The 21917-nt window shown below is 37.8% G+C and overlaps 1 protein-coding gene across 4 annotated transcripts in view; it reads right to left on the bottom strand.

Moving 5' to 3' along the window:
* Positions 1–600: 600 nt before the first annotated feature.
* Positions 601–21917, bottom strand: part of nalcn (sodium leak channel, non-selective) — a 72212-nt gene continuing 50895 nt past the window's right edge. For 2 of the 4 annotated variants that reach the window (XM_055031780.1, XM_055031782.1), the window contains 29 exons: positions 19748–19884; positions 17910–18051; positions 17384–17457; positions 14873–14974; positions 14698–14767; positions 14400–14491; positions 14151–14273; positions 13890–13946; positions 13052–13172; positions 12828–12959; positions 11524–11691; positions 11318–11422; positions 10433–10539; positions 10227–10347; positions 10020–10118; positions 9798–9891; positions 7486–7592; positions 7318–7395; positions 7085–7204; positions 6922–6990; positions 6670–6818; positions 6443–6536; positions 5659–5791; positions 4391–4506; positions 3854–4011; positions 2581–2731; positions 2330–2479; positions 2076–2193; positions 601–1448 (listed from right to left, as the gene is read on the bottom strand). In XM_055031780.1, coding sequence (XP_054887755.1) covers positions 1306–1448; positions 2076–2193; positions 2330–2479; positions 2581–2731; positions 3854–4011; positions 4391–4506; positions 5659–5791; positions 6443–6536; positions 6670–6818; positions 6922–6990; positions 7085–7204; positions 7318–7395; positions 7486–7592; positions 9798–9891; positions 10020–10118; positions 10227–10347; positions 10433–10539; positions 11318–11422; positions 11524–11691; positions 12828–12959; positions 13052–13172; positions 13890–13946; positions 14151–14273; positions 14400–14491; positions 14698–14767; positions 14873–14974; positions 17384–17457; positions 17910–18051; positions 19748–19884 — 3330 coding nt within the window. In that variant the 3' untranslated portion in view covers positions 601–1305. The remainder of the gene's footprint in view (positions 1449–2075; positions 2194–2329; positions 2480–2580; positions 2732–3853; positions 4012–4390; positions 4507–5658; positions 5792–6442; positions 6537–6669; positions 6819–6921; positions 6991–7084; positions 7205–7317; positions 7396–7485; positions 7593–9797; positions 9892–10019; positions 10119–10226; positions 10348–10432; positions 10540–11317; positions 11423–11523; positions 11692–12827; positions 12960–13051; positions 13173–13889; positions 13947–14150; positions 14274–14399; positions 14492–14697; positions 14768–14872; positions 14975–17383; positions 17458–17909; positions 18052–19747; positions 19885–21917) is intronic. The other 2 variants (XM_055031781.1, XM_055031783.1) reach the window with 2 other exon arrangements.

The following is a 21917-nucleotide window of genomic DNA, read 5'->3' as shown; positions in this document are numbered from 1 at the left end:
TTGTGTTGTGATAGTATAGTAAAAGACAGATAATATGTGAAGAAAAAAAATCTAGCTTCATTGCCTTCTTCCAACTATAACTATAGAAATAGATCACTCGGTCAGACGTGTTTTAGTGTTGTCAATCACGCCTGTATACGCACAGCTCACACTGTCTCCATTGCTCTCTGCTTGTCCCCATCAGCTGAGCCTGCCACAAATGCTCAGACTAGTTCGCATGGGCACCGATGTAGGTCTTTCCTGGAACAGTAAGTTGTTTCTCTGCCATTAGCACATTAAGCAACACGTACACAGTATTGATTGCCAGCCCTCAGTCACTCTTCCTGGCAACATTTCTGGAGGAACATGTTAGATTTAAGTAATTTTTAACATGAGAAATTAAAGTCAGAGTTCTATTTTTGTTTCAGTGGCCCACATAGACATTGCAGAGCTGTTTCAGTTTTGACCTGGATGATTGTGTCTGTGATCAAATGGCACTTCAGGTAGAGGCATATCGGCCTTACATGGGCAAACCACCACCCTATGTAACATTTTGTTTGTGCAAAAACATGAATATAACTTTTATTATAATTATTTCAAATGACTGAAGTCACGTACAAAGACAGTGACACCTCTGTTTTTCTCATAAATGCCCAATAGGCCTTTAATAGAATAATAAATATAAGTGTTTCTAATAATTTACAAAATAGTTATTTAAAAGCTGCACAAACACACACTGATGTAACTTTAAATACATTCAGTCAAAACTGTATATTTTGTTTTTCCATTTTTTTTGACCAGATAAAAAAAACAAAAAAACAAGACGACTTGTTTTTGTATATGCTGACGATGAGACAAACAGTTAACAATCACCACTGAAAAACTCAAGACATCAGAAATACAAGAAATGAGAAACAGAGACAAATCAAAGATATCGAAGGACAGAAGTTGATTAAGATACTGACAAGAAACAGTAGAAAACACACCGCAGCAGCTTCTCGGTTGGGTTCATAAATCCACCTGATGTATGGCCTAAGTCAACAGTCTGCTTTCACACCAGATGCGCCTGCATAGAAAAACTCAGCAGTGGACAGCACATGGGTCACATAACACTAATCCATGCCTAAATGACTGCCTCAGGGAATGAGCCACTCCAGGTAAAGCTTCACACGCAGCTGATCGAACGCTTCTGATAAAAGTAGCTGTAAAATGACGCGGCGACACTGCTTTCATTCATCAGCCCACAGAAACAAGAAGAGAAAAGGTCTAAATCCAACAGCAAGCTTCCCATCTGCTCTGTAAAGAAGAAAGAAAACATCATTTTCTCTAGATGTCGATGAGGTCGTCTCCGCTCTCGTCGCTCTCCACAGTCAGCTGACGGGTCCACCACTTCTTCACCTCTGACCCCGAAGACGCCCCGTCGTTGACAGGGTTCATCTTGCAAACGATAGATTTGACACTCGTACGACCTGACAGCAAAAACAGAGAATTTGCAGAGAATATTGAGAACCAATACAAATTTTGACTATCCGTACCCACAACCCACAGGCTGTTCTGAGATGTAGTTTTCATGTATTCCAGCTATATTGCTATGGATTGTTGCGAGGATAATCTACACAATTTTCTTTTTCTTTTCAAATCTGTCAATTTGATATCTTCTGTGACCTTTAGCATTTTGAGAACTATTGTCACATTTTTCAGGATGTACTTTAACAATTCTGTTCAAATCAGATGATCGAAAAAGTTTTTCTTTATTTTGAAGAAACATCAGCAAACCTGCACATTCGCTCAGGCAATTTTTCCATGATATGACAAGTGACTGAGATCCAGTCATAAATGGTATTTATTTTTTCATATTGTGATATGTTTTTTAGCATCAGGTGTGAATATACTGATCTCTTCATTTGCAACATATTCACCCAGCACCGCCGTTAGCGCCATATCTGAAGTCTCTCAGAATTTCCAAAAACACATCTCAACTTTTAGAAAAAAAAAAGGGGGGGTTGCAAGCGTTGCAAGGAAGTTTTTGTTCAATTTTACACAATTCTCTAACTAAATCTGTAACTTGTACAAGAGGAGTACAGAAGCGAACAAACCTGCAGGCAGCCGCCACTGTCCCAACTTTCTCTGTGGTCTCCCCAGGTCTGTGGAGTCCTGCCTGTACACTCCTCTGTCTGACAACGTGGGGCTCAGAAGCTGCTGGAGGCCACTCATCTAGACAAAGACGAGATATCCTTTGTTGCACCAGTGCAAAAGCATACCTGCTGATTGTGTGATGTGTCTGCGTAAAATCACGCTGCGAGCGTGTGAGACTGTGTGTGCAGACGTGGTTTAGATGTGGGGGCTTTACCTCAGGCTGCGAGGGGTTGTCTGGGTTGTTAGCATTGTGGTCTTCACTCGGCACTGTGGTTTCTATGCTGGGAGGGTTGAGGAAAGAGCTCAGCTCCTGCTGCTGGCTCTCTCTCAGGCTGTGGATGATGCTGCACGACTGATGCTGCTTCTGTAAGCATGCATGCGTTAAAGGACAGTGTCATGCACGGACAGGGAACGCACTTGTGAGTCAAGCGCGAAAAGACAAGTGTGGTCTGCTGAGTGACTAACCGCCCGGATGCGCTTAAGGCATTTCTTGAGCCACATGCGGATGGTCTGCTTGGCGACCTCCTCTTCAATGGTGTACTCCAGCTGTTCCCTGGCCAACAGCTCCTCCAGCTGGAGAGACTTCCTAATGTCCACCGAGCGATATGACAGCATGCTGGACAAATGTACACATACATCTGATTAATATGTTCCTACAGACATAATTTTATAGCACATTTTTTGTTTTTAAATGATGAGATTTTTGTCAGATTTTAGATGGCTGTTGAAAAAGGAGCCCATAAACTTATGGGTTTCTCAGTGTCCTTGTTTGAAATCAATAAAATGCCATTTGATCAAAATTTGCTCATGAGTCGTGTTACTCTGGAGTGATGCTGCAAAGCCCAAGAAAATGCTCATCTAGAGTGTTGGTTATAAGTCAGAGGAGCCTAATTCCGCTTTGCATGCACAAAATTAGCAAAATTTCTTTTTCTGTTGGCTCTTAACCTTATTCAACAAAATCATTATTCTCTATTAACAGGAAGTATGAAATGCTTTTGGAGTTCTAACCTCAAGAAAAACTTTGAATTTTTCAGATGAATGGAAGGTTTAAGTAGCGCTAACAAATCTGTTACCTGCAGATTTTTTTTTTCATTTTATTACAAGAAGAAGAAATGTAACAAACAATAGAAAATGCACGTAATGAATACATGTTACATTTATTTCTATCATTATCCAATTTACGCAAATATTTTCCTCTCTTTTTTTTTCATAAATAGTCCTTTCCCTGTAGTGTTTGTGAAATCAGAGTCAGAAACCTCAAATCTTCATCACTGTATGTAAGTCAAATCAAACTACATTATTGTCATCTGAGGTTGGAAGATGGGTAGGTGAAAGGTGGAAATTTTTAATTACATATGTTCACTTTTGTAATTTTTGAGTTTTTGCCAGATACGTTTACAGTGCAATGGCTTTAAATGGGAAACCGGCAACAAACACAGACTGTAATGAAGACGGAAGGAGGAGGAGTGAGGAAGGAAGGAAGGAAGGAAGGAAGGAAGGAAGGAAGAAAGGAAAGAAAGAAAAAGAAAAGAAGGACAAACTGACGGATGGTAAATTAATGTCAGGAGAAAACGAGTTGGACACCATTTCCTTTCTCTAGCCCAACAAGATGATTGGTTTATTTAGTTCTGAGGTCAAACATGTCGGAAACCTCGGTATTACAGGATTTAACATGAAATGGGTTGTATTTAACATCATGAGTGCATCAGAAAGGCAATATGTAGCACTTGACCTTCACCTCAGCACATCATGAAATGTCACATCTCCTCCACTGTGAAGTCGCTCCATTTCATAGCACATGTGTTTAAACAGGAGTTTGTCCTTGTCCAGGTCCACTTCCAACCTCCCTCTAAGCAAACGAAGCAGAAACTTCACCCTGGATGTTGGGATCACTCCCTATAAAAAGAAAACCAAAAAAAACAAAACAAAAACAAAAACAGGAACAAATGTTAAGGGTTCATTAAGACATGCTGACACAATGACAAAAGCTTTTCAGGCAAAATAAATAAATAAATAAATAATTAAAAATGTCATGAAGAGTTTTGTCAAAGAGTAGCAAGGATAGCAAAGTCCACTGCTAACCTTTGCATTTATGCTGCAAATGTCTTGACTGAACAAGTTCATATTGCAATTAAGTGATGGTTAAATTTGAAGGAATCAAACTTTTAAATAAAGATCAGCTGCTCTAGTTACTTTCTCGCCTCCCTCACATGTTCTCTATATTAACCCTTAGTGTCCTATAAGGTTTCCACAAACGTCCTTGCTAATTTCTGACCTCCCGTTTGTCATCCACCATGTTCCAGATGATCTGGAAGTGCCTCAGGTCATTGTAACTCAGCAGCTGGTCTTCTTCAGTGGAGTAGAAGAGAGAGAAGTTCTCCACAATGATGGCTGCAGCAAAAATGTTAGAATAGATCATAATGGATATATAATCATTAATGTACAGCTTGCATTGGAACAGTCATCTTTAGAGTGATCACATCACATTGGACTGCTAAATTCAGAGTTGTAGCTCTGACAGTAAAAACAAAATGTAAAAATGACAATGACAAATGGCCTTAATTCAAAAACAACAAATAATCTTCCCTCATTAAAATAGCTGAAATCACTGAAGTAAATAGCTTGTTATTGCTGGTGTTAAGCATAAAGCTCAAGGGAAGTTTTAACAGGAGAGTAATCAAATGTTTAACTAAAGGTTTTGTTTCCTGACTTTATCACAGTCACTGGTATGTAAATGAAAAGGCTATTTGATACCAACAAAGAAGAGTTGCATAGATATTTATAGTTGTGGAAATCCTGCACTGAATGTTTAATGGAAGTGCAGGAACAAGATCCAGCTTGGACCACCGTCTAAGATGGATATACCACAGCTCCATTCTCAAACAGAAAGTAGATCAAAAGTGAAACATAGGTCGACATCAAGTCTTGAAACAAATTTATAAACGACTCAAATCTCAGTAATTGAAGCTTAGCTTTTAGTTAGGAAATTAAAAAAAATACATTTATGGATTGAACGATTAATTTTTTAAAATCTTTGGTCTAAATTATATCTTGAAACATTTATAGATTAGCAACAGTCTATCTGTATTCAGATTATTATAAAACAGATTTCAAGGAATGTCCTTAGCCAATCTCAAGCTGCACAAATATTGGAGGCTTTTCTGTTAAAAAGTCCGTATTTGAGTCACTGACAAAACTCAACTCCTGATATTGTTAAGTTATGTTTATGCCCATAGTTGGGCACATTATTAATCTAAGAAATCTCAGTTTTTCTGAAAAGTATTTTATTTTTTCCGATTATGTTTTCGCCGTAAGGCAGAGGCAAGCTGCATTTGCAGTCTGAATGTGTCATGTGATGTTACCAGGCAACTACAAAGAGAAAACTGCTTAAACACTAGTTATTAAATATTAACTCACTTAAAATTGCACAAAATTAGCCAGGCGTTAATGAAGCTTCCACTAATGTGCTTACTGGTTATAAACTAAGTACTTGACAGTCCATGATTATAAAACACACAGAACAGGTACAGAAAAAACACTGACCTACAAGAAGGTTGAGCATAATATATGCTATGATAACATAGAATGAGCAGAAATAAATCAATGCTCCTGCATAGTTGCCACAATCAGTCTCCCAGTACCGATGTTTGTCAGGGGTGCAGAATGGAGGTTGAACCTAGAAACCGTAAAAAAAAAAAAAAAAAAAAAAAAAGCATTAAATATTTTTTTATCATAAAATTTTAAACAAAACTTTACATTTAACAAACAGGAAATTAAAATAGAGCACGCTGAACTTATTAAACAGTTAAAATACTTTTCCGTAAAACAGTTCTTCTAAAACTATTGAACTCAGAGTATAACTAGTTTTTGTTCAGCGGTAAAAAAATGTTTTTCAACCTTTCAGAAGAAAACTTAAGCATTGTTTTTTTATAACATTTATTTGGAGGGCTATGCATACGACTGACATAACACTGTCACATATGTGACATAACACCTGTTGTGAACATGAAGGAGTCTTCATGAATGTTTATGGCTGTCGTCATGCTGTGTGATTTGGTGAATGATGTCAGTTTTAATGCAATGACACTCTTAACGGACTTTTGAAGCAAGTTTCAACAGAACTTTGCATTAAAAGTGTCTATTTACCAAATGACACTCATGACAACAGTCGTAAACATGTTATATCATATTTATGACGGTGTCATGTCAGACTTGTGCACATTTCCTTTAAATAAAGTGTTACCATGTTTTTTTTTTTTTTTTTAGATTAGGAATGCATGATGCTCCAGTATGTTCCTTGATCTGATGTATTTGCAGCTCATCTTACCATGCAGTCATGCATGATCTTATTCCAATCTTCTCCTGTGACAATACGGAAAAGAACAGTGATGGCTTTTCCTGCTGTGGAGAAGTTGGCATGCCTGTCATTTAAAGAAAAGAAAAAAGTCAAATAACTGTACAGAGACATGATTTACTGCATCTCCAGCCTCCAGCTCCTTTTGCAAAGAGGAAGAAAAAACTGAACAAGAAGGTCCGAAAATAAGCAACAGTTACCGGTTTATGTTCTCGCCGTATTTGACCGTTCCAAAGAGAACGACTCCAGCGAAAGCGTAGCACAGGAGCAGGAGGAACATACCCACGATGATAAAGAAGCTCTTGTACATGCTTACCACCACGGTCAGCAGCAGCATCTTCAGTGTCACCTTCACGGATCATACACATGTGTTAAGAGCGGCGAGATTTTATGCCTGGGTAGAAATTATTTATGAGGTAAAGGGGAGGTGACTTTGAGGCAAACGTACTCACATGTTTCCCACATATCGTGAAGAACCTGAAGACGATCACACACGTTCCCATCATGTATGTATATGCATTCTACAAGGGTACATAAATATAAAGGAAAGACAGTTGCATGTGTTGTACTCATCTCATAAATAAATTCCCCTCTGAGAAAAGATATTTCTCTAACCAATAAAGAAAAGTGTAGAACTATCCAAATGACACCCAGTGAAGTGACCAGTAGATCGTAACGATTCCGTCGGCTCTGCCAGTACCCAGCTGGAGACATGGCTATCAGCTTCATTGTCACCTACAAAACAAAACAAAAGGAAAACATCACAATACGTGTCTGTCATGTACGCATACTGAAGGAAGTGATCAAAAGGGACAGAGTGATAAAGGCCCAGGCAGAAACAGACTTACTTCCAATACAAATATAAAGGTGAAGACTACAGACATAGTGGCAAGAGGAAAGGTAACTTTGTCATCACCTACATCCCACTGCAGAAGTAAGGGAATACATTCATTTTTAATTTGTAGTGAAAGACAAGAATGAGAAAATTATGACGCAATAAAAAATATAGATGTTACCTTTACTGACAGCAGGACCGACTGTGCCAAAACCAACACAGCAATGCCGCGTTTGAAAAAGGGATGCTGAGTAATGTCATACATCTTAGCCCGGAAAACTCCATTCTCTGTAAAAAGAACATACATGGCATGAAAAAAACAATCACATTTTCCAAATGTACAGTGCTTTGCAAAAGGATTCACTCCACATAATTGTGAAGTGGAAGGAAAATGATGTATGGTTTCAAGTAAACATTTAAATATAGCTGTTAAGTGATGCACTCATACCATCATGAAGACTAAAGAACACACCGGACAGGTCAGAGATAAAGTTTAAAGGCTTTAGAACAATATCTCAAGCTATGGATATTTCATGTTAGATCTTCAGAGTTCATTAAAGTCAAAGAGTTCAGTATTGAGGTGTTCTATCATCTGAAAAGTGAAAAAAGAAGCTCTTGTACTTTGGTAGGCAAAATGCAAACCTACCAATACCAAGACCCGACTGTCTACCTCTGCTGACAGGATGAGCAAGGAGGGAATTGCTGACGCTTAGTACCAAATTGAGCCGATGTTTTCTTTCCATCTGACTGAAGTTGAGCTATTTTTTTAAAGAATGGGTAAAAATTAGTCTGCAGATGTGCAAAGCTTGTAATTCAAATTCAAAAGTACTTTATTGATCCCAAAGGGAAATTCAATAAATTCACCTCAAGAGAAGATGAATGGAGATAACTGCATAAAAATCCTGGGAGAAAAGCAGGACAACAACCCTACACATACAGCTAGAGGCAAAATGTAGTGGATTATATCAAAAATTTAGAATGATTAGAGTTCACTTGGAAATGCTGAAAAATTATCTTTCAGAGACACTCTTCAATCTGAATGAGATAGAGAAATTTCACAGAGAACAGTCAAAAATTGATTGTCGATGCAAAGTCAATGATACGGGGAGGTAAATATTGGAATGGGCATCACATATTTTTCATTTGGATGTTTTTGCATTATTTTCTCTCCACTTAATAATGTTGTGCTACTTTGTGCTGTTCTGTGGCATAATAATCACAATGAAATACACAAACGTTGACTGTAATGTGACAAAATATGATCAAAGTCAAGAAATATGGATAATTCTACATGGCACTAGAACCATCTCAAATCTCATCAGTGCAGTAACCTTCAGTGTCCACAAGATGGCATTTATTGACTGTGTAGATCTGATTAAGACTTGAACAGACTTCTGTTATGCAGCCTTCGCAAACCTTTCTTCATTCAGATGAGTGGGCGTGTTGTCAGGAAATAATACAAACAACAATAAACTCAAATTCGGTAATAGACAGTGAGGCTTTAATGTTTGTTCGAAGGCAGTAATTTCAGCCTCAAATACAATTTTAAATAGAACCATCCATCTCATAAACATTTGCCAAGTTTTACAATCTTACTTTAAAATCAGATTTTAACATAACATATTTATGTCTTGGATGTTGTTTGTTTCTGTGTTGGAACTTTTATGTTGTTGCTGCAATGTTTCAAAAATTAGTCCACTTCACAGGCACTATTTCTGCAGTTTCAGCTTTTGCAACGTGTAAGCACTAACCACAATGATGTTTTCGCAGGCATGAAGACATAATCAGCTCAGTTCTCTAATGGCTCACCAGCAACAAACACCTCTGGATGTGGATCAGTCTGGTTGGTAAAGCTGGGGTAAGCGGCACTGCTGACTAAAACCGAAGCCATCGATTGGCTGTTAGTTCTCAGCCCTTGCCTGCACTAACAAGCAATTTCCCACGCTGCCTCCGAGGCGCCTCAACTGTTCCCATGACTCGAGCAACATAAGCGAGGGAAGCGGCGTGAATCTGTGGTCAAACTCAATAAGTATGCAGTGTTTCCCTATGCTTACCATTTAGACATGCTTGAAAGAAAGCGGGATATTTATGTACAAGCATAAATTGTTTTTAAATTCAAGTGAAGTGCGAGAATGGGATTAATTTCCTTGTAGAAGGGTGTGACATTCAGTGTCAAAGCCATTTGCTTGATCTGCCTTCATATTCGGGGTTTGCTGTTACTGCTGCTAGTCATCATTTGAGTGTCACGATTAATTCTTCAAGGCATCAATCCGCAGCCAAAAACAAGGACTATTAAATATGAATTAATAATGCAGGTGCTGTTTAGCGATGAGCAAGCAGACCCATGCACGCAGTACACAATCAATCACAGAACAGGGGTGGATGTGATGGTTTTATAACGTTAAGCTTGACGCTCTGGTTCTGTTTTGTGTCCTGCAGTTATTCGAAAAACCTTTGATGTACATTTTTGCGCGTTAGTATGCTTCATTGTACCTGGGCGGGGGGGCAGGTGGAGCGGTTGGGCTATTTTCAGTCGGCTCTTCAGATCCTCCCATCTCCTCTGGTCCACTGTTAGCAGGGCAGTGCCCTGAAAGTCAAAGAAAAAAAAAACTAAACACTGAAATCACGAAGCAGTGGCAAAACACAGTCACTGTTTCTTGGAAAAAGTATTGACAAAAATTCATCAATAGTAGTATTTCTATCCATTGCTTCTACCTTGTTCTCATTGAAGTTCGCTATGACGACTCCGACGAACAGTGTGAGGCCGATCATGCATCCCAGAAACACAAAGACATGGATGTAGATGCCATGGATCTGCAGAGACATAGATGTACGAGCTGAAGCACAGCAATGATTATTTCTGTTTGATACAGAAAAAAAAAATATATATAGGGAAACGTTATTTTAGCTGAAGATTATTACCGGCCCAACTCGGTGAATAATGACATCTCGGACCTCTACCCAGCCTTTGAGCGACAGAACTTCAAAGAGAGCCAACATAGCATTGCCGACATTGTCAAAGTTAAAATTTCGAGGATTTGCCCTGGAAAGTTAGAAGATTGGTTGATACAGTCACTGGTTCTGTATAGCGACTATAAGAAAATAATATCAAAACAAAGAAGTCCTACCAGACTCTTGGTACCCAGAAACCAGGTTTCTTCTCCTCAGCCTTCAGCTTCAGGTTGAGATTTCTGGAAACACTCACATTTATCCGGAAGATGCCATAGCAATCCTCCTGTGTAGGGATCACGCAGTTCAAACAATAAGTGAATAAATGTTTATGTTGTGGTCTGACTTGCTGATTCTTAAGAAAAAGATGATAATTGTGCTGCATATGCATGCAGAAAGGTGGAAGTTTTGAATCAGGTAGTAAAAGAAAAAGATAATTTTCTTATTTGCATTAATGTATTTGTCCATGACCTTTAACACATTTTTAACCACTGTTAGTTGATACAGAAAATTGTGGAAGTTCTTAGTTTTTAAGCATTTAATGAAAAGGAGAGAAAAACTGATTTGACAGTGTTTGACCTTACAAATTAAAGATGATTAGGAAAAAGAAAATCTGGTTTCAAACTCTAGTTAAATGCCGAGTTAAATGCTAAATTTTAATTGCTGTGAATTGACTTCATAATCTTTAGTTTAATAAAATAACTTTAAAGTATTATATTTAGGGTTAAAAAAAATCTCCAGATCCATATGCAAGTCATGATAGGAACATTAATACAAAAATAATTCCAGCAGTTCATCAGAGAAGTAGCTTTGATAATTTTGTGCTCGTAAACAGTTGATAAAATAAAGTAATTAAAAAACACAAAATAGTAATGAGAAAAAATCTCATGTACGAACTAGAGAATAAAAGTTAGTATAAGACAACATATCAGCTAAGTATTAAGACTGCTTGACAAGTAGAAGTGCTGGATTTAACCATTTTTATTTATTCACTTGGATGTTCTCCACAAGGAGTACGGTGCAGGAAAGGAAAGTTTATAAGGAGATTATCTTTCTTTCAGTACCCGTTTAAGGATTCGTGGGTCGTTGCATTTGGCCAGCTTTCCGGCAAACAGTTGAACTCCAAAGCTTGCGAACACTAGCATCAGCGTGAGAAGCAAAATGGAAACCTGAGAGACAATTATCAAAGAGCAGGAAAGCTGAAGGAGTCCCACTCCAGACTGCTAAATCAAAATTGCAAGATTTTGAAAAGTCATACTTGACCACTAACCAGGAAAATCTCCTTGAATCCTTTAAGAACCTCCCGCACAACCTTCCTCATTTGAGGAACCAGCTTGAAGATCCTGAGCGGGCGGAGGCAGCGCAGCATCATCAGCAGCTGAGCTCCAGACTCAGGCGGGACGTCAGTAGGAAGCCAACAGAGAAAGATCAGACTCACCTACAGTGCGGAACAAAGCACAGCAGAAAGTCTTTAAAAAAACTTATAACACCTACACTAAGGGAGACAGGGTAATAATATTACAGTAAGGCAATTGAGTGCCTTATGATAAAAGTTTTTTGTGATTAGATGGTAAAAACACAACTATGTAAAAGTCTGTAAGTCTTATCAATGGTGTGCACATATGAAAAAGAAGTTGGCTGAAAACCTGCCTTAGATTAAACACATTTTATGTGTCAAGGCACTTGTCGAGTATTATTTCAGGATTTCAACAAATTTTTAAAATTTCAGACATTTCCAAACTCTAATTTCTAGCTACAGAAGATTTGTCTTATACAGTAGTCAAGTTTCATCATCTGGATGTTTCACAAGTCGGGATGAAACCTGGCTTCAGAGTGATTTGAAACTTATTCCATTTCAAAATCTGTACCAGTGAACTTGGAAAAGTCATGATATCAATTCTGATTTGAAATCTATCACTGCTAACGTAAACACACATCAGCTCCATTAAAGAAAATCTCACCCTTTATTGATTTAATTATTAAGTCCCAACACCAACTGCAATAAAGTCCCATTTTGAAACCTGATTTACTGTTCTTTTTACTGATGCTATGGCAGAGGAATATTTCACACAGCAAACGTTTCAACCCTATTCATCCAGTTATTTTTAGGAATTTACAAATACCCTAAATTACAGCTTATTTCATTTTTTTTTGTTTTTTTGTGTGAGATTGATTAATTCTTATCCCAATACTGCTTTAATCCCCAGTTGATAGACAATACAATATTGTCTGCCACTCATAGACACTTTAAGAAATTTTGGTGCAAGAACTTAAAGTGGAATTCTACGAGGAAATGGAGATGCTAAATAAAAGTTGACAGAAAAACAACTGCTGACAAATGTGTAGGCTAATGGGCAGAATTATACAACATCATGAGTTTATTTTGTATTTCATACATCAAAGAGCCAAAACAGAGAGAGTGGCAATATCTTTCTTGTGTTTTTACTTTCTTTGAAAAGTCTACATTGTCATACACTGTCATATTTTTAAAGAACTCAGTAAACATTATTATTATTATTATTGCCTCAGAATCATATCACTTAATACATTTCAAGGTAAAAACTAATTTCTCACAAGATAGATGAAGATGTCCATCACTCCTCCAAAGTCCCGGATAACGGCCGTAGGAGTGAAGAACAGGCCGTCGGCCATGATCTTTAGGTTGAGTTCGATGCTCATGAATATCACAAACACATACTCCCCAATCTGAAACAGACGTCCTGATTACGGCGACATCTGTTCCTCCGTGAATCTACTTGTCGACACATGTGACCGACCATCCATCTGGGTTATAATACCTGCAGAGTGGGGACGTGCATGACCCTGGTGAAGGGTGATTCAAACATCATGGAGATGCAGGAGCAGATGGTCACCACAATCATCACCCAGTCCAGATAGGTGACTAAGCCCAGAAGATCACTGGGAGGACAGACACATCAGTAGCAATTTATGAGCTAGTTTCAAAAAGCAGATGTGGAATTTTAATAAGCCTACAGTTCAGCTATTAGCATGCGGCTGAAACATCAGATATGTCGCAAAGGATTGCAAATAAATTCACAAAACAGTCATTTTACTGTCCAGTGTGCCACGCTCACTTTGATTCTAATAGAAACTGTGCTTAGCCCTCCTCTTTTTATCATAAACACACCACAAGTCATTAAGAACTTGTGGCAAATATTGGCACAAATATTGGCAAATGCTAACACAATTGAAAAATTTATTTCAATTGTATTAGCATTTACATCAAGAGTAGGGAATTCCTGACCTTTGAAGCCAGTGTCCATCATGGTTTATATGTGTCACCTCTACAAGACATTAATCAAATGGTTGCATAATCTCAGCTTGTTAACGCGTTGTGCGGGAGCCTGCTAGTGGCATATTTATTTGTTTCCCAAGAGGAAACTGTGGATTTCGTTTTATGCTAATAAGTACATATGCAGAAAAAATTCAAGTAAAGTGAGTTTGATAAAAAAGGAATAAAAAGAACACATCAAGTGACATATCTGCAGACTCAGTAACAGATGCAGTTTTTCTGAACTTTGTATCACAATGACTAAGATGTTATGCATATAACGCACTAATTCAAACTACTGTTTTGGAAAGAACACCTGACGAACAATCATAAGCCACACTTACTACAGCTGATGGTATTTGGTGTTCTTCACTGCTCCTGTTATCGGGTCAGTTTTTGATCTAGGTATAAGAGACGATGAAACAGAAAAATTTAATAACGTTATGGTTTTATGGTATTTTTCAAAGGTTTATATCAGCCTGAGTCAGTCATTTAATGCAGATCAATTATTATCACTGATATAATTTTGTTTCCAAAAGAAACTGGATATGGAAAAAATATCATCAGTCAGATATTTATTATTTATCTATTTGGACAAATCTTACGCATTGAAGCGCGCCCGCACAATCATCCTGCAGAAGTTCCTGAAGCGATGCTCACGACCCACGATGAAAAGAGGCTTATCAAAGTAAGGATGGTTTTCCCTCAGCTCCTCCTCCTGAACCTTTCTGCTCAGACAAGCACAGAGGTTGAGTGGCAAGCAGATAATCATGCAAAGGGATTACAAGAAAAGAGCACTGTGGATTTTTTTTAAAGGTTCTCTTTGCTGTGTGACTCTTTTTCCCTGCAAATACCTTTTCATTTCTGCCTGTTCTTTTTTTTCTTGGATCATCTTGATCTCACTGTCCTCCCTCTGAGCATTGCGGTAGCGCACTGTGCTGGAATGCTGGGGGGAAAAAAAGCATAGCATAACACACCTTTGGATTGAATTACCATCGCTCTGTGTAAAAACTAATGGCATATAGACATACTCGTATGTAGTGTTTTGTTTGTAATTAAACACAAACATGAATTTATTTATGATGTAAACATTTTAGTACTAAAAAGAAAAAAAGAGAAACACATTGGATGTATCTCAGGATGCATGCTTACATCCTGGGTGAGCGTTTCCAGTGACTTCCCCCTGCTGATCCTCTGACTGGTGGATCCATGTCGCAGAGATCTGAGGAAACGGTGAGCAAAGATGAGGAGCATTCACGCTTAATATTGGATGTCAACAGGAATACATGCTAACTTAAATGTGTGTCTGTGTATGCATGTGTCAGACCTGCGTTCTTGTCGTATGTGGTGCTGCACGCTGAGTATTGAGCGTTCTTTGGCTGGCTGCCCTTCAAAAGAACCACTCAGGATTCGCTGCCTGGTGCAAGCCCTGGGAAACAAGACAAGAGCTTTTTTCAGTATTGGTCGAAAGGCGGTTAAAAAAATATGCCTCTTTGTAAAAATCATCTCAAACCGCCCAGGTTCAATCCATAGTTTTGTCATCTGAGTTGTCCAGAATCCAGACCCATTCAACTTTTCAGCATTTTAAAGTGCTATATAAATAAATTTGACATTGACATTTGACATTGACATTTTGCCACAAAACTAATAACCACCAACTTCGGTCTATGTCATCCGGCTTTTTTGCGATAGCCCAACACGTCTTTCTATCAAGAGGAAGAAAGACGTGGTTTTCAAACTGCCCAGTGCGTGTAAGCCTAAAAAAAAAAAAATCTCCATGGTGAACCACAGTGGTGGCAGCATCATGCCTTGGGGTTGGGTTTCTTCATCTGGCAGACAAAGATGATTGGATATTACTGAACATTAAGAGGACTAAAAAAGACAGGCAAAAGGTTTTAGACTGTGATTAAATGTGTGTTTCCACTACAGAAAGCTTTTCTGGAACTAGAGACATTTACTGAGGTAGTTTGTCTCTCCACTGCATTTCTACTACAGAACAAATGGATAGCAATTTAACCTGAAAATGACCCTGGTCTGAATAAACTACACAATTAAAAACTGTAATGTGACAAAATGTAAAATAGTTTAAATGGGTCGTATTACTTTTGAAGGTACTTTGTATTGTTCTGAAATTTTAAAGGTTAGGGTTTCTTTTATGCGTGAGACAGGACTCTAATAGTTTCAAAAGAGAGCTAACGACATGATGGGCATCGACTCTGTGCAACACTTTGTAGTATTTATAGCAACTCAGAGGGATTACTTGTTAATTGGTCATAAGCACGGATGAATGGATGCTTCTGCTACAGACTGTGAGTTTGCATATGTCGGTATTTGGGTCTAATTGCATGCTTGTGTGGAAGATGGCGAGCCAGACAGAACGTGTTATGACTCCTGATCTGCTGTCCGTCTCTCAGACAGACAGAACATTTGGGCTGCGCAGATTGGACACAGTGTTTGCAATCTAATCTGCACTTAGTGCCATCTCTGCCATGCTGAACAGCAAATTATCCATTTACTTCTTTGCGACAGTAAATTAGTCTGAAGTGGCACTGAGTGTGTAGGTGTGTATATATAAAAAAAGCGAGAAATATTGACAAGTGGTGCTGCTGGTGTGTCAGAGCTACGTCTGATGCATCTACATTATTACTCAAGCGATGATCAGTCTGGCTCTAATTTTGCATCTGTGCACCAACGCAGTGGTTTAAAGAACAAAGAACCGGTACTGGAAGCCTGAATAAAATGTAGCATTTCAGATATAATTTGAGGACCAGAACAAAACTGTGTTGAAAGAAAAACCTATTCATTTATATGAGCACAAAAGTAAGTGCTACAAATACAAAGGGTAAGTTTTATTCTAAGATAAAATTAGATTTTTGCCCATGTGCACCTTCTATCAATGGACTCTTTCAAATGCAGAAATACCTCCTTTGAGTTTTTTGTTTTTTCTTATTGTCTCTTGTTTATGGATCACTCCAACTGCCATTTTGTTCTAACAAATATTAATCAACTGTGTTTAGGTCAGATGACAAATTCGGTCATACCAAAATTTTTCTTTTACAGCTAAGTTCAGGATTTGCGTTGTGTCATGAGCCATCTGTGCTGTAAAGTGCCACTGGATTAATCGTTGCACTTTTTGACTAAATTGTCACAGAATGTTTGAATAAATCTCAATAATTATCCCAGAAGCATCATTACGTCAAGCCTCATCCTCCTCCATAGTTGCAGATATATAATCTTTGTTTGCTTTAGGCATCTTGGTAAAGAATCAAATACATTTTCTTTGTGTTATTTTTGTTAAACCTGGTCTGAACTCTAGGCTAAATTCTCTGCATTCAGGTTAATGAAAACATGTCTTAATAATTGACATCATTAAAAATAATAAGCTATGCGCCTTGGTCAAAACATGCTCAACTTATTTACATATTTTTTTAAAGTTTCCTTCAAAGAAAAACATCTAAACTTAAATTATCTTATAATGTAAAAGTTTTATTAATACCTCCACTTCTACAGACATCTGTGAGCATAGAAAGTTCCTTTAGAAATAAAATGCAAATTTCTTAAAACCTTTTGACAATGGACACTGCAAAGACAAACTATAATCCCTAAATGACATTTACTTTACAGGGTAAATGTGTGTAGGAGTCAATCTCTTAAAATCATTCTCCTACAGTAGATGCATGCAAAACTCACACACAAAATACGTTTTCTGTAAAAAATAAAAAATAAAAAAATTGTAAAGCCAAAATTGTGTGATGTAATGATCAATAAACATTAGAATAAAGCATCACATCGGAACACCAAACCCCACTCCTACTGTGGTGATAGGGTTGTGTCTTACCGTAGAATTTTATTGATTGTCGTCTCTTTCTCCAAGAGGTTGCGGGCACGAATGCTAAAAATTGATCTGCGAAGCTGAGAGAGCAAAGCGTGAGTGGGCATGATGTGAAAGTTTGATAATCATGGTATACCAGATAAAAAGCTCGCCAAACGCATAGCTGCGGACATTGTGTGGAAGTTATTGAGGGACATTATCGAAGTTGTTCAACGTTCTTATTGCCTTAATTCTACACTTCTGTGGACTTTAATGATCATATATGGATAGATAGAGATATGTGGAATTTGCATGTTAAATATCCTATCCATACTCATCCAGACCTGGATTATATTTAAATCCAACTCCTAACTCTTATTAGACAACATAGGAACCCTGTGATAGAATCTATTCTATATGGACACAGAACATTCATCTTTATATATCTTTAAAGCAGCCTGCTATGTGTCTCTGTGTGTTTGAGAGAGAGAGAAAAAAAAACAATAACAAGGGAAGGACATGATGCATAATTAGAAGTAGCACGCGTAGCTACCTTTTGGTCAATATACTTGTTGTCTTCGATGGCTGATCGTTTGGAGTGGTCACAGGAGGAGGATGAAGCTGAGGGGAGACGGCGGAACAAACAGCTGGTATCCTGCTGCTGACGATCAATAAACTGCTTCATAAAACTCTCTCTAGAATTCACAGCAAACACAAATAACAGTGATGTTATTAACAGTTTGCAACTCATGGCAGTCACATAGAGGTAATGAAAATGGTCACATATTTATTAAAGGACTAAACTGTGTTAGAGCAAATCTATCTGCAAAATACATCAGTGGAAGCTGTTGCCACAGAAGCCCAACATATGGGCTGCTGGTGCTCTCTATACTGAGCAAAAAAAAAAAAAAAAATCCAGCTGTGCACTAATCACTAACTTAATAATACGACTTATTATGAAGTCTGCTGTGCATGATGGAATTCAGCTCCCCTGCTAAAAGCTGTGCGACAAATGGGCCTCGACATGAATGGTTTTCTATCTGCACAGAGACAATATGAAATCCATCCATCCATCCATTTTCTGAGCACCCTTCTCCCTAACGGGGTCGGGAGGTGCTGGTGCCTATCTCCTGCTGCGTTCCAGGCGAGAGGCGGGGTTCACCCTGGACAGGTCGCCAGGCTGTCGCAGGGCAACAATATGAAATATTTTCCCCTTTTCTTCCTTTGTATTTCATATTAAGCTATATAATGTGGACGACTTTGGGAAAGTGGTGACAATGTTTGTTCATTTTTAAAAAGTGATGTAGTTTAAATTTCTGGAAAAAGAAATTGAAATATAGAACTCAAATAGTCAGTCTAACACATGAATATGCTCAAGATCTAAACCATTGCAATTTAGCTTTAAATGCATGCTTCACTATCCCTTTTGTGTTTCACAGACAGGATGGTGTGTTCAAGTAAAATTTCAGATTTTCCCAAAATGTATTTATTTTTAACAGGGACAGTGTAACGAACAGATACACATCATTTGTAAATATGTCAGATTATATTCCAAAGCCTCTTTCCATCTGCTTATCCCTTCACTCATTAACATAAATACCTACAATCACAATGCTATCATGCTCATTTTGCTGTATTAATTGCACAGATTTTAATGCATTATTAGTTTTAATATGCAATTAATTGCATTTTTCTTTTTCGCATAGAAAAAATTAAAATTAACTGGAACCTTTGAATGTGTTTCTGGGACAACTGTAAATCTGGCGTACAATCAATGTCTACAAACAATAGCAATTGACAAAAAAGTTGCTTTTTTGGCCTATTGGGGGTTAATTTTCTTCAAAAAATGATTAGAAACCCAATTAAAACTTTTGAAAAAAAAGCAATCTAATTTTAATCAAAAACACATTTGTTGCTAAATTATTGAATAATTAGCAACAAATTGTTGAACTCAACAACAAAGATATTTAATTGTGTCCCACCACTAATACTTACACAACATAAGTCTCTAGAAACATGACAAAAGGCACACACACACGGATGTAATACAGCTTGCATGTGCATAATACAGCAGAAAAAGTGACCCAATAGGATATGATTAATAAATGTCAAAACTGCTATTGAGCATATAAAACGTGATTATGAAAGCCATGTATAAAAACCTATTGCACATATTCAACTTTAAAACCATTAGAACTTGCCCGCACATGCTCGAGACATTCAGAAGTCTTTTGTGTCCAGCTATTGCACATTTTAACCACGACCACAAGACCGGTGTTGGCTGGCATGGAACCAGAATGAAATATAACTAGAGTTTTTGGCTGTAACACAATATCAATGCAGAAACTCAAAGTTAATATTTTGTAAGACATTGTATTCGTGATTGAATACCTGATTCTGGGCACAGTGAAATCAGATGGCAGCTTTGAGATCTTCACCATCTGAGGTCTGTTGGGGAATTTTTCAAAGATCCTGAGTCGTAAAGGGAGCTTCTCTTTGGTGTCTGCGTTGGCTTCGCTTTGCTTGAGCTGACGGGAGAAAAAGAGTGTGGGGTGTCAACTCTCATTCAGAGCAGAACAGCATGAAAAGCTTCTGTAAAATGGTGAAATCAACCTTGATGACGCAACCACTGCGAGGAGAAGAGAGGGATTTAAATAAAATACAAGGAAAAAAGGGACAGAATCAGCTCAAGTGGAGACAGCAGGAACATTTGGGATTTTTGAAAACCTCAATTTATCCTCAGTACATATGAATAATAATAATAATAATAATAATAATAATAATAATAATAATAATAAAGAGAGAGAATTTCTTTCAGTTGTAAAGGTGCAGCTTTATTCCTCTGCCTGATGATGGCAGCAACACACTTACCTACAACACACACATAACATACAATACAGACAACCACACAGAGGATGAGATCCCACTTACTTTTCATAAAAGGGGGAAGATGGCAACAAAAGAAAAAAAAGAGAGATTACTTTGGAGTGCTTAATGGAGAACAGAAAAAGGAAGCAACAGAATAATGTGTGTGCGCGCCCTGGCACACAATGGTGGAATAAAAAGATGACAAAGGAAATGAAACCAATTATTTCCATTTAATTACTTATGGGGGAGGCTGATTGAAATTCCCTTGCAGGTGTTCAGTGTCTGGGTGCCTGGAGATATCCTATGATGCATTGCTGATTGGGCCTGAAAGTGAACTACATTTAGAGCAATAGTGATTGGCGGCATATCGTTCAGAGAAGGTAGCAGTCGGGAAAAATATTGAGTGGACTTAATAAATGTTTCCCAGTAAGAGTTGTGTGCAAAATGATTATATTTGTGCACGGAAGAATTTCTCTGCACTTATTTGATTTCAAGTTACCGAATGAGAGTGGAGTATACCTGCAAGCGGAAGGAGAGACATAAATGAGGAAATGAAGGTCTGTCGATCGGATTCCTGCTTCTGGCAGACAAAATTGTGGGAGTTTCTTTTTTGCCCTGAGTGGGTGAGTGGCACACTGTGAAGATGGAATTATGCAGCAGCATCTGCTTGCCGAAGCTTTCTGTCTATATTCTGGCCGCAGAGATACAGGCATGGTGTAAGGAGATGAAGACAGAAATCAAACTCGGTGAAGAGAGTCCCAGAAAAGAAAAAAGGTCTTGGAATTTACCATCGGCTCACATAAATGTTAACAGATTTATTCAAACAGCGCTCTTAAAAAAAACAAAAAAAACAACCATAAACCAGTTTTGTCTGTCATTGTCTGTTGGTTGTAATGCTTCTGTACCTATTGGTAAATAGGATAAATGGAAACATTCTCTTCCAGTGTAATCACTGACTGGATCACCAGAAAGTCAAAATGCAATGGAACAACAATGCAAGCAACAGCTCTTAAATATATATATTGATATATATAATCAGAAGAGTTTTCAAAGTGCTTGTCTGAGAACATTTTATTATGCATGCGTGCAGGATCTCTATGGCTAATTATTGTATGCTGTCTCCTACAGCAATAATATACATTTAAGGGTCATTGAGTACTTCGATCTCAAAACAGAAGGACCCAGCCAAAGAGAAATGAGGAGTAGAGTCAAGAGGCTCACTCTGTGCCATAAAGTGCCTTGATGTAATGCAAACTAATGCTTAAAATAAAGCCTCTCTTAAACTGTCTAACATTCTAAATAAATAAACGAGAAAAAGAAAAAATACCATGCTTTGAAATGCTGAGATGCTTTGCACCTCACCTTACGTATATATACATTTTTAAAAATGCTCTCTGACAACAAATGCCATGTCTGGAATTGATGTTGTTCTGTTTCATACTATCAAGGCTCTTCACTGCTGCTCCCCCTGTGCCATCATGCTGAAATTAGATTTCGAGCAAAATTATGGGCTTAAAATGCCTGCAATGATGCAGGAATTTTAAATGGTTCCTCTACCATTTAAAACACACAAATAACAATCATGCACATGTACCCCACACATGCACACACACACACACACACACGCACATACACACAATCATTAAAATTGCTCTCCTTCTCAAACAAGTCATGATCAATTCTGCCAATTCAG

The sequence above is a fragment of the Poeciliopsis prolifica genome, unplaced genomic scaffold (assembly GCF_027474105.1).
Source record: "Poeciliopsis prolifica strain line A6 unplaced genomic scaffold, Auburn_PproV2 SCAFFOLD007, whole genome shotgun sequence".
NCBI lineage: Eukaryota > Metazoa > Chordata > Actinopteri > Cyprinodontiformes > Poeciliidae > Poeciliopsis > Poeciliopsis prolifica.
The sequence above is the reverse complement of the archived record's forward strand: the minus strand, read 5'-3'. Positions and strand labels throughout refer to the sequence as shown.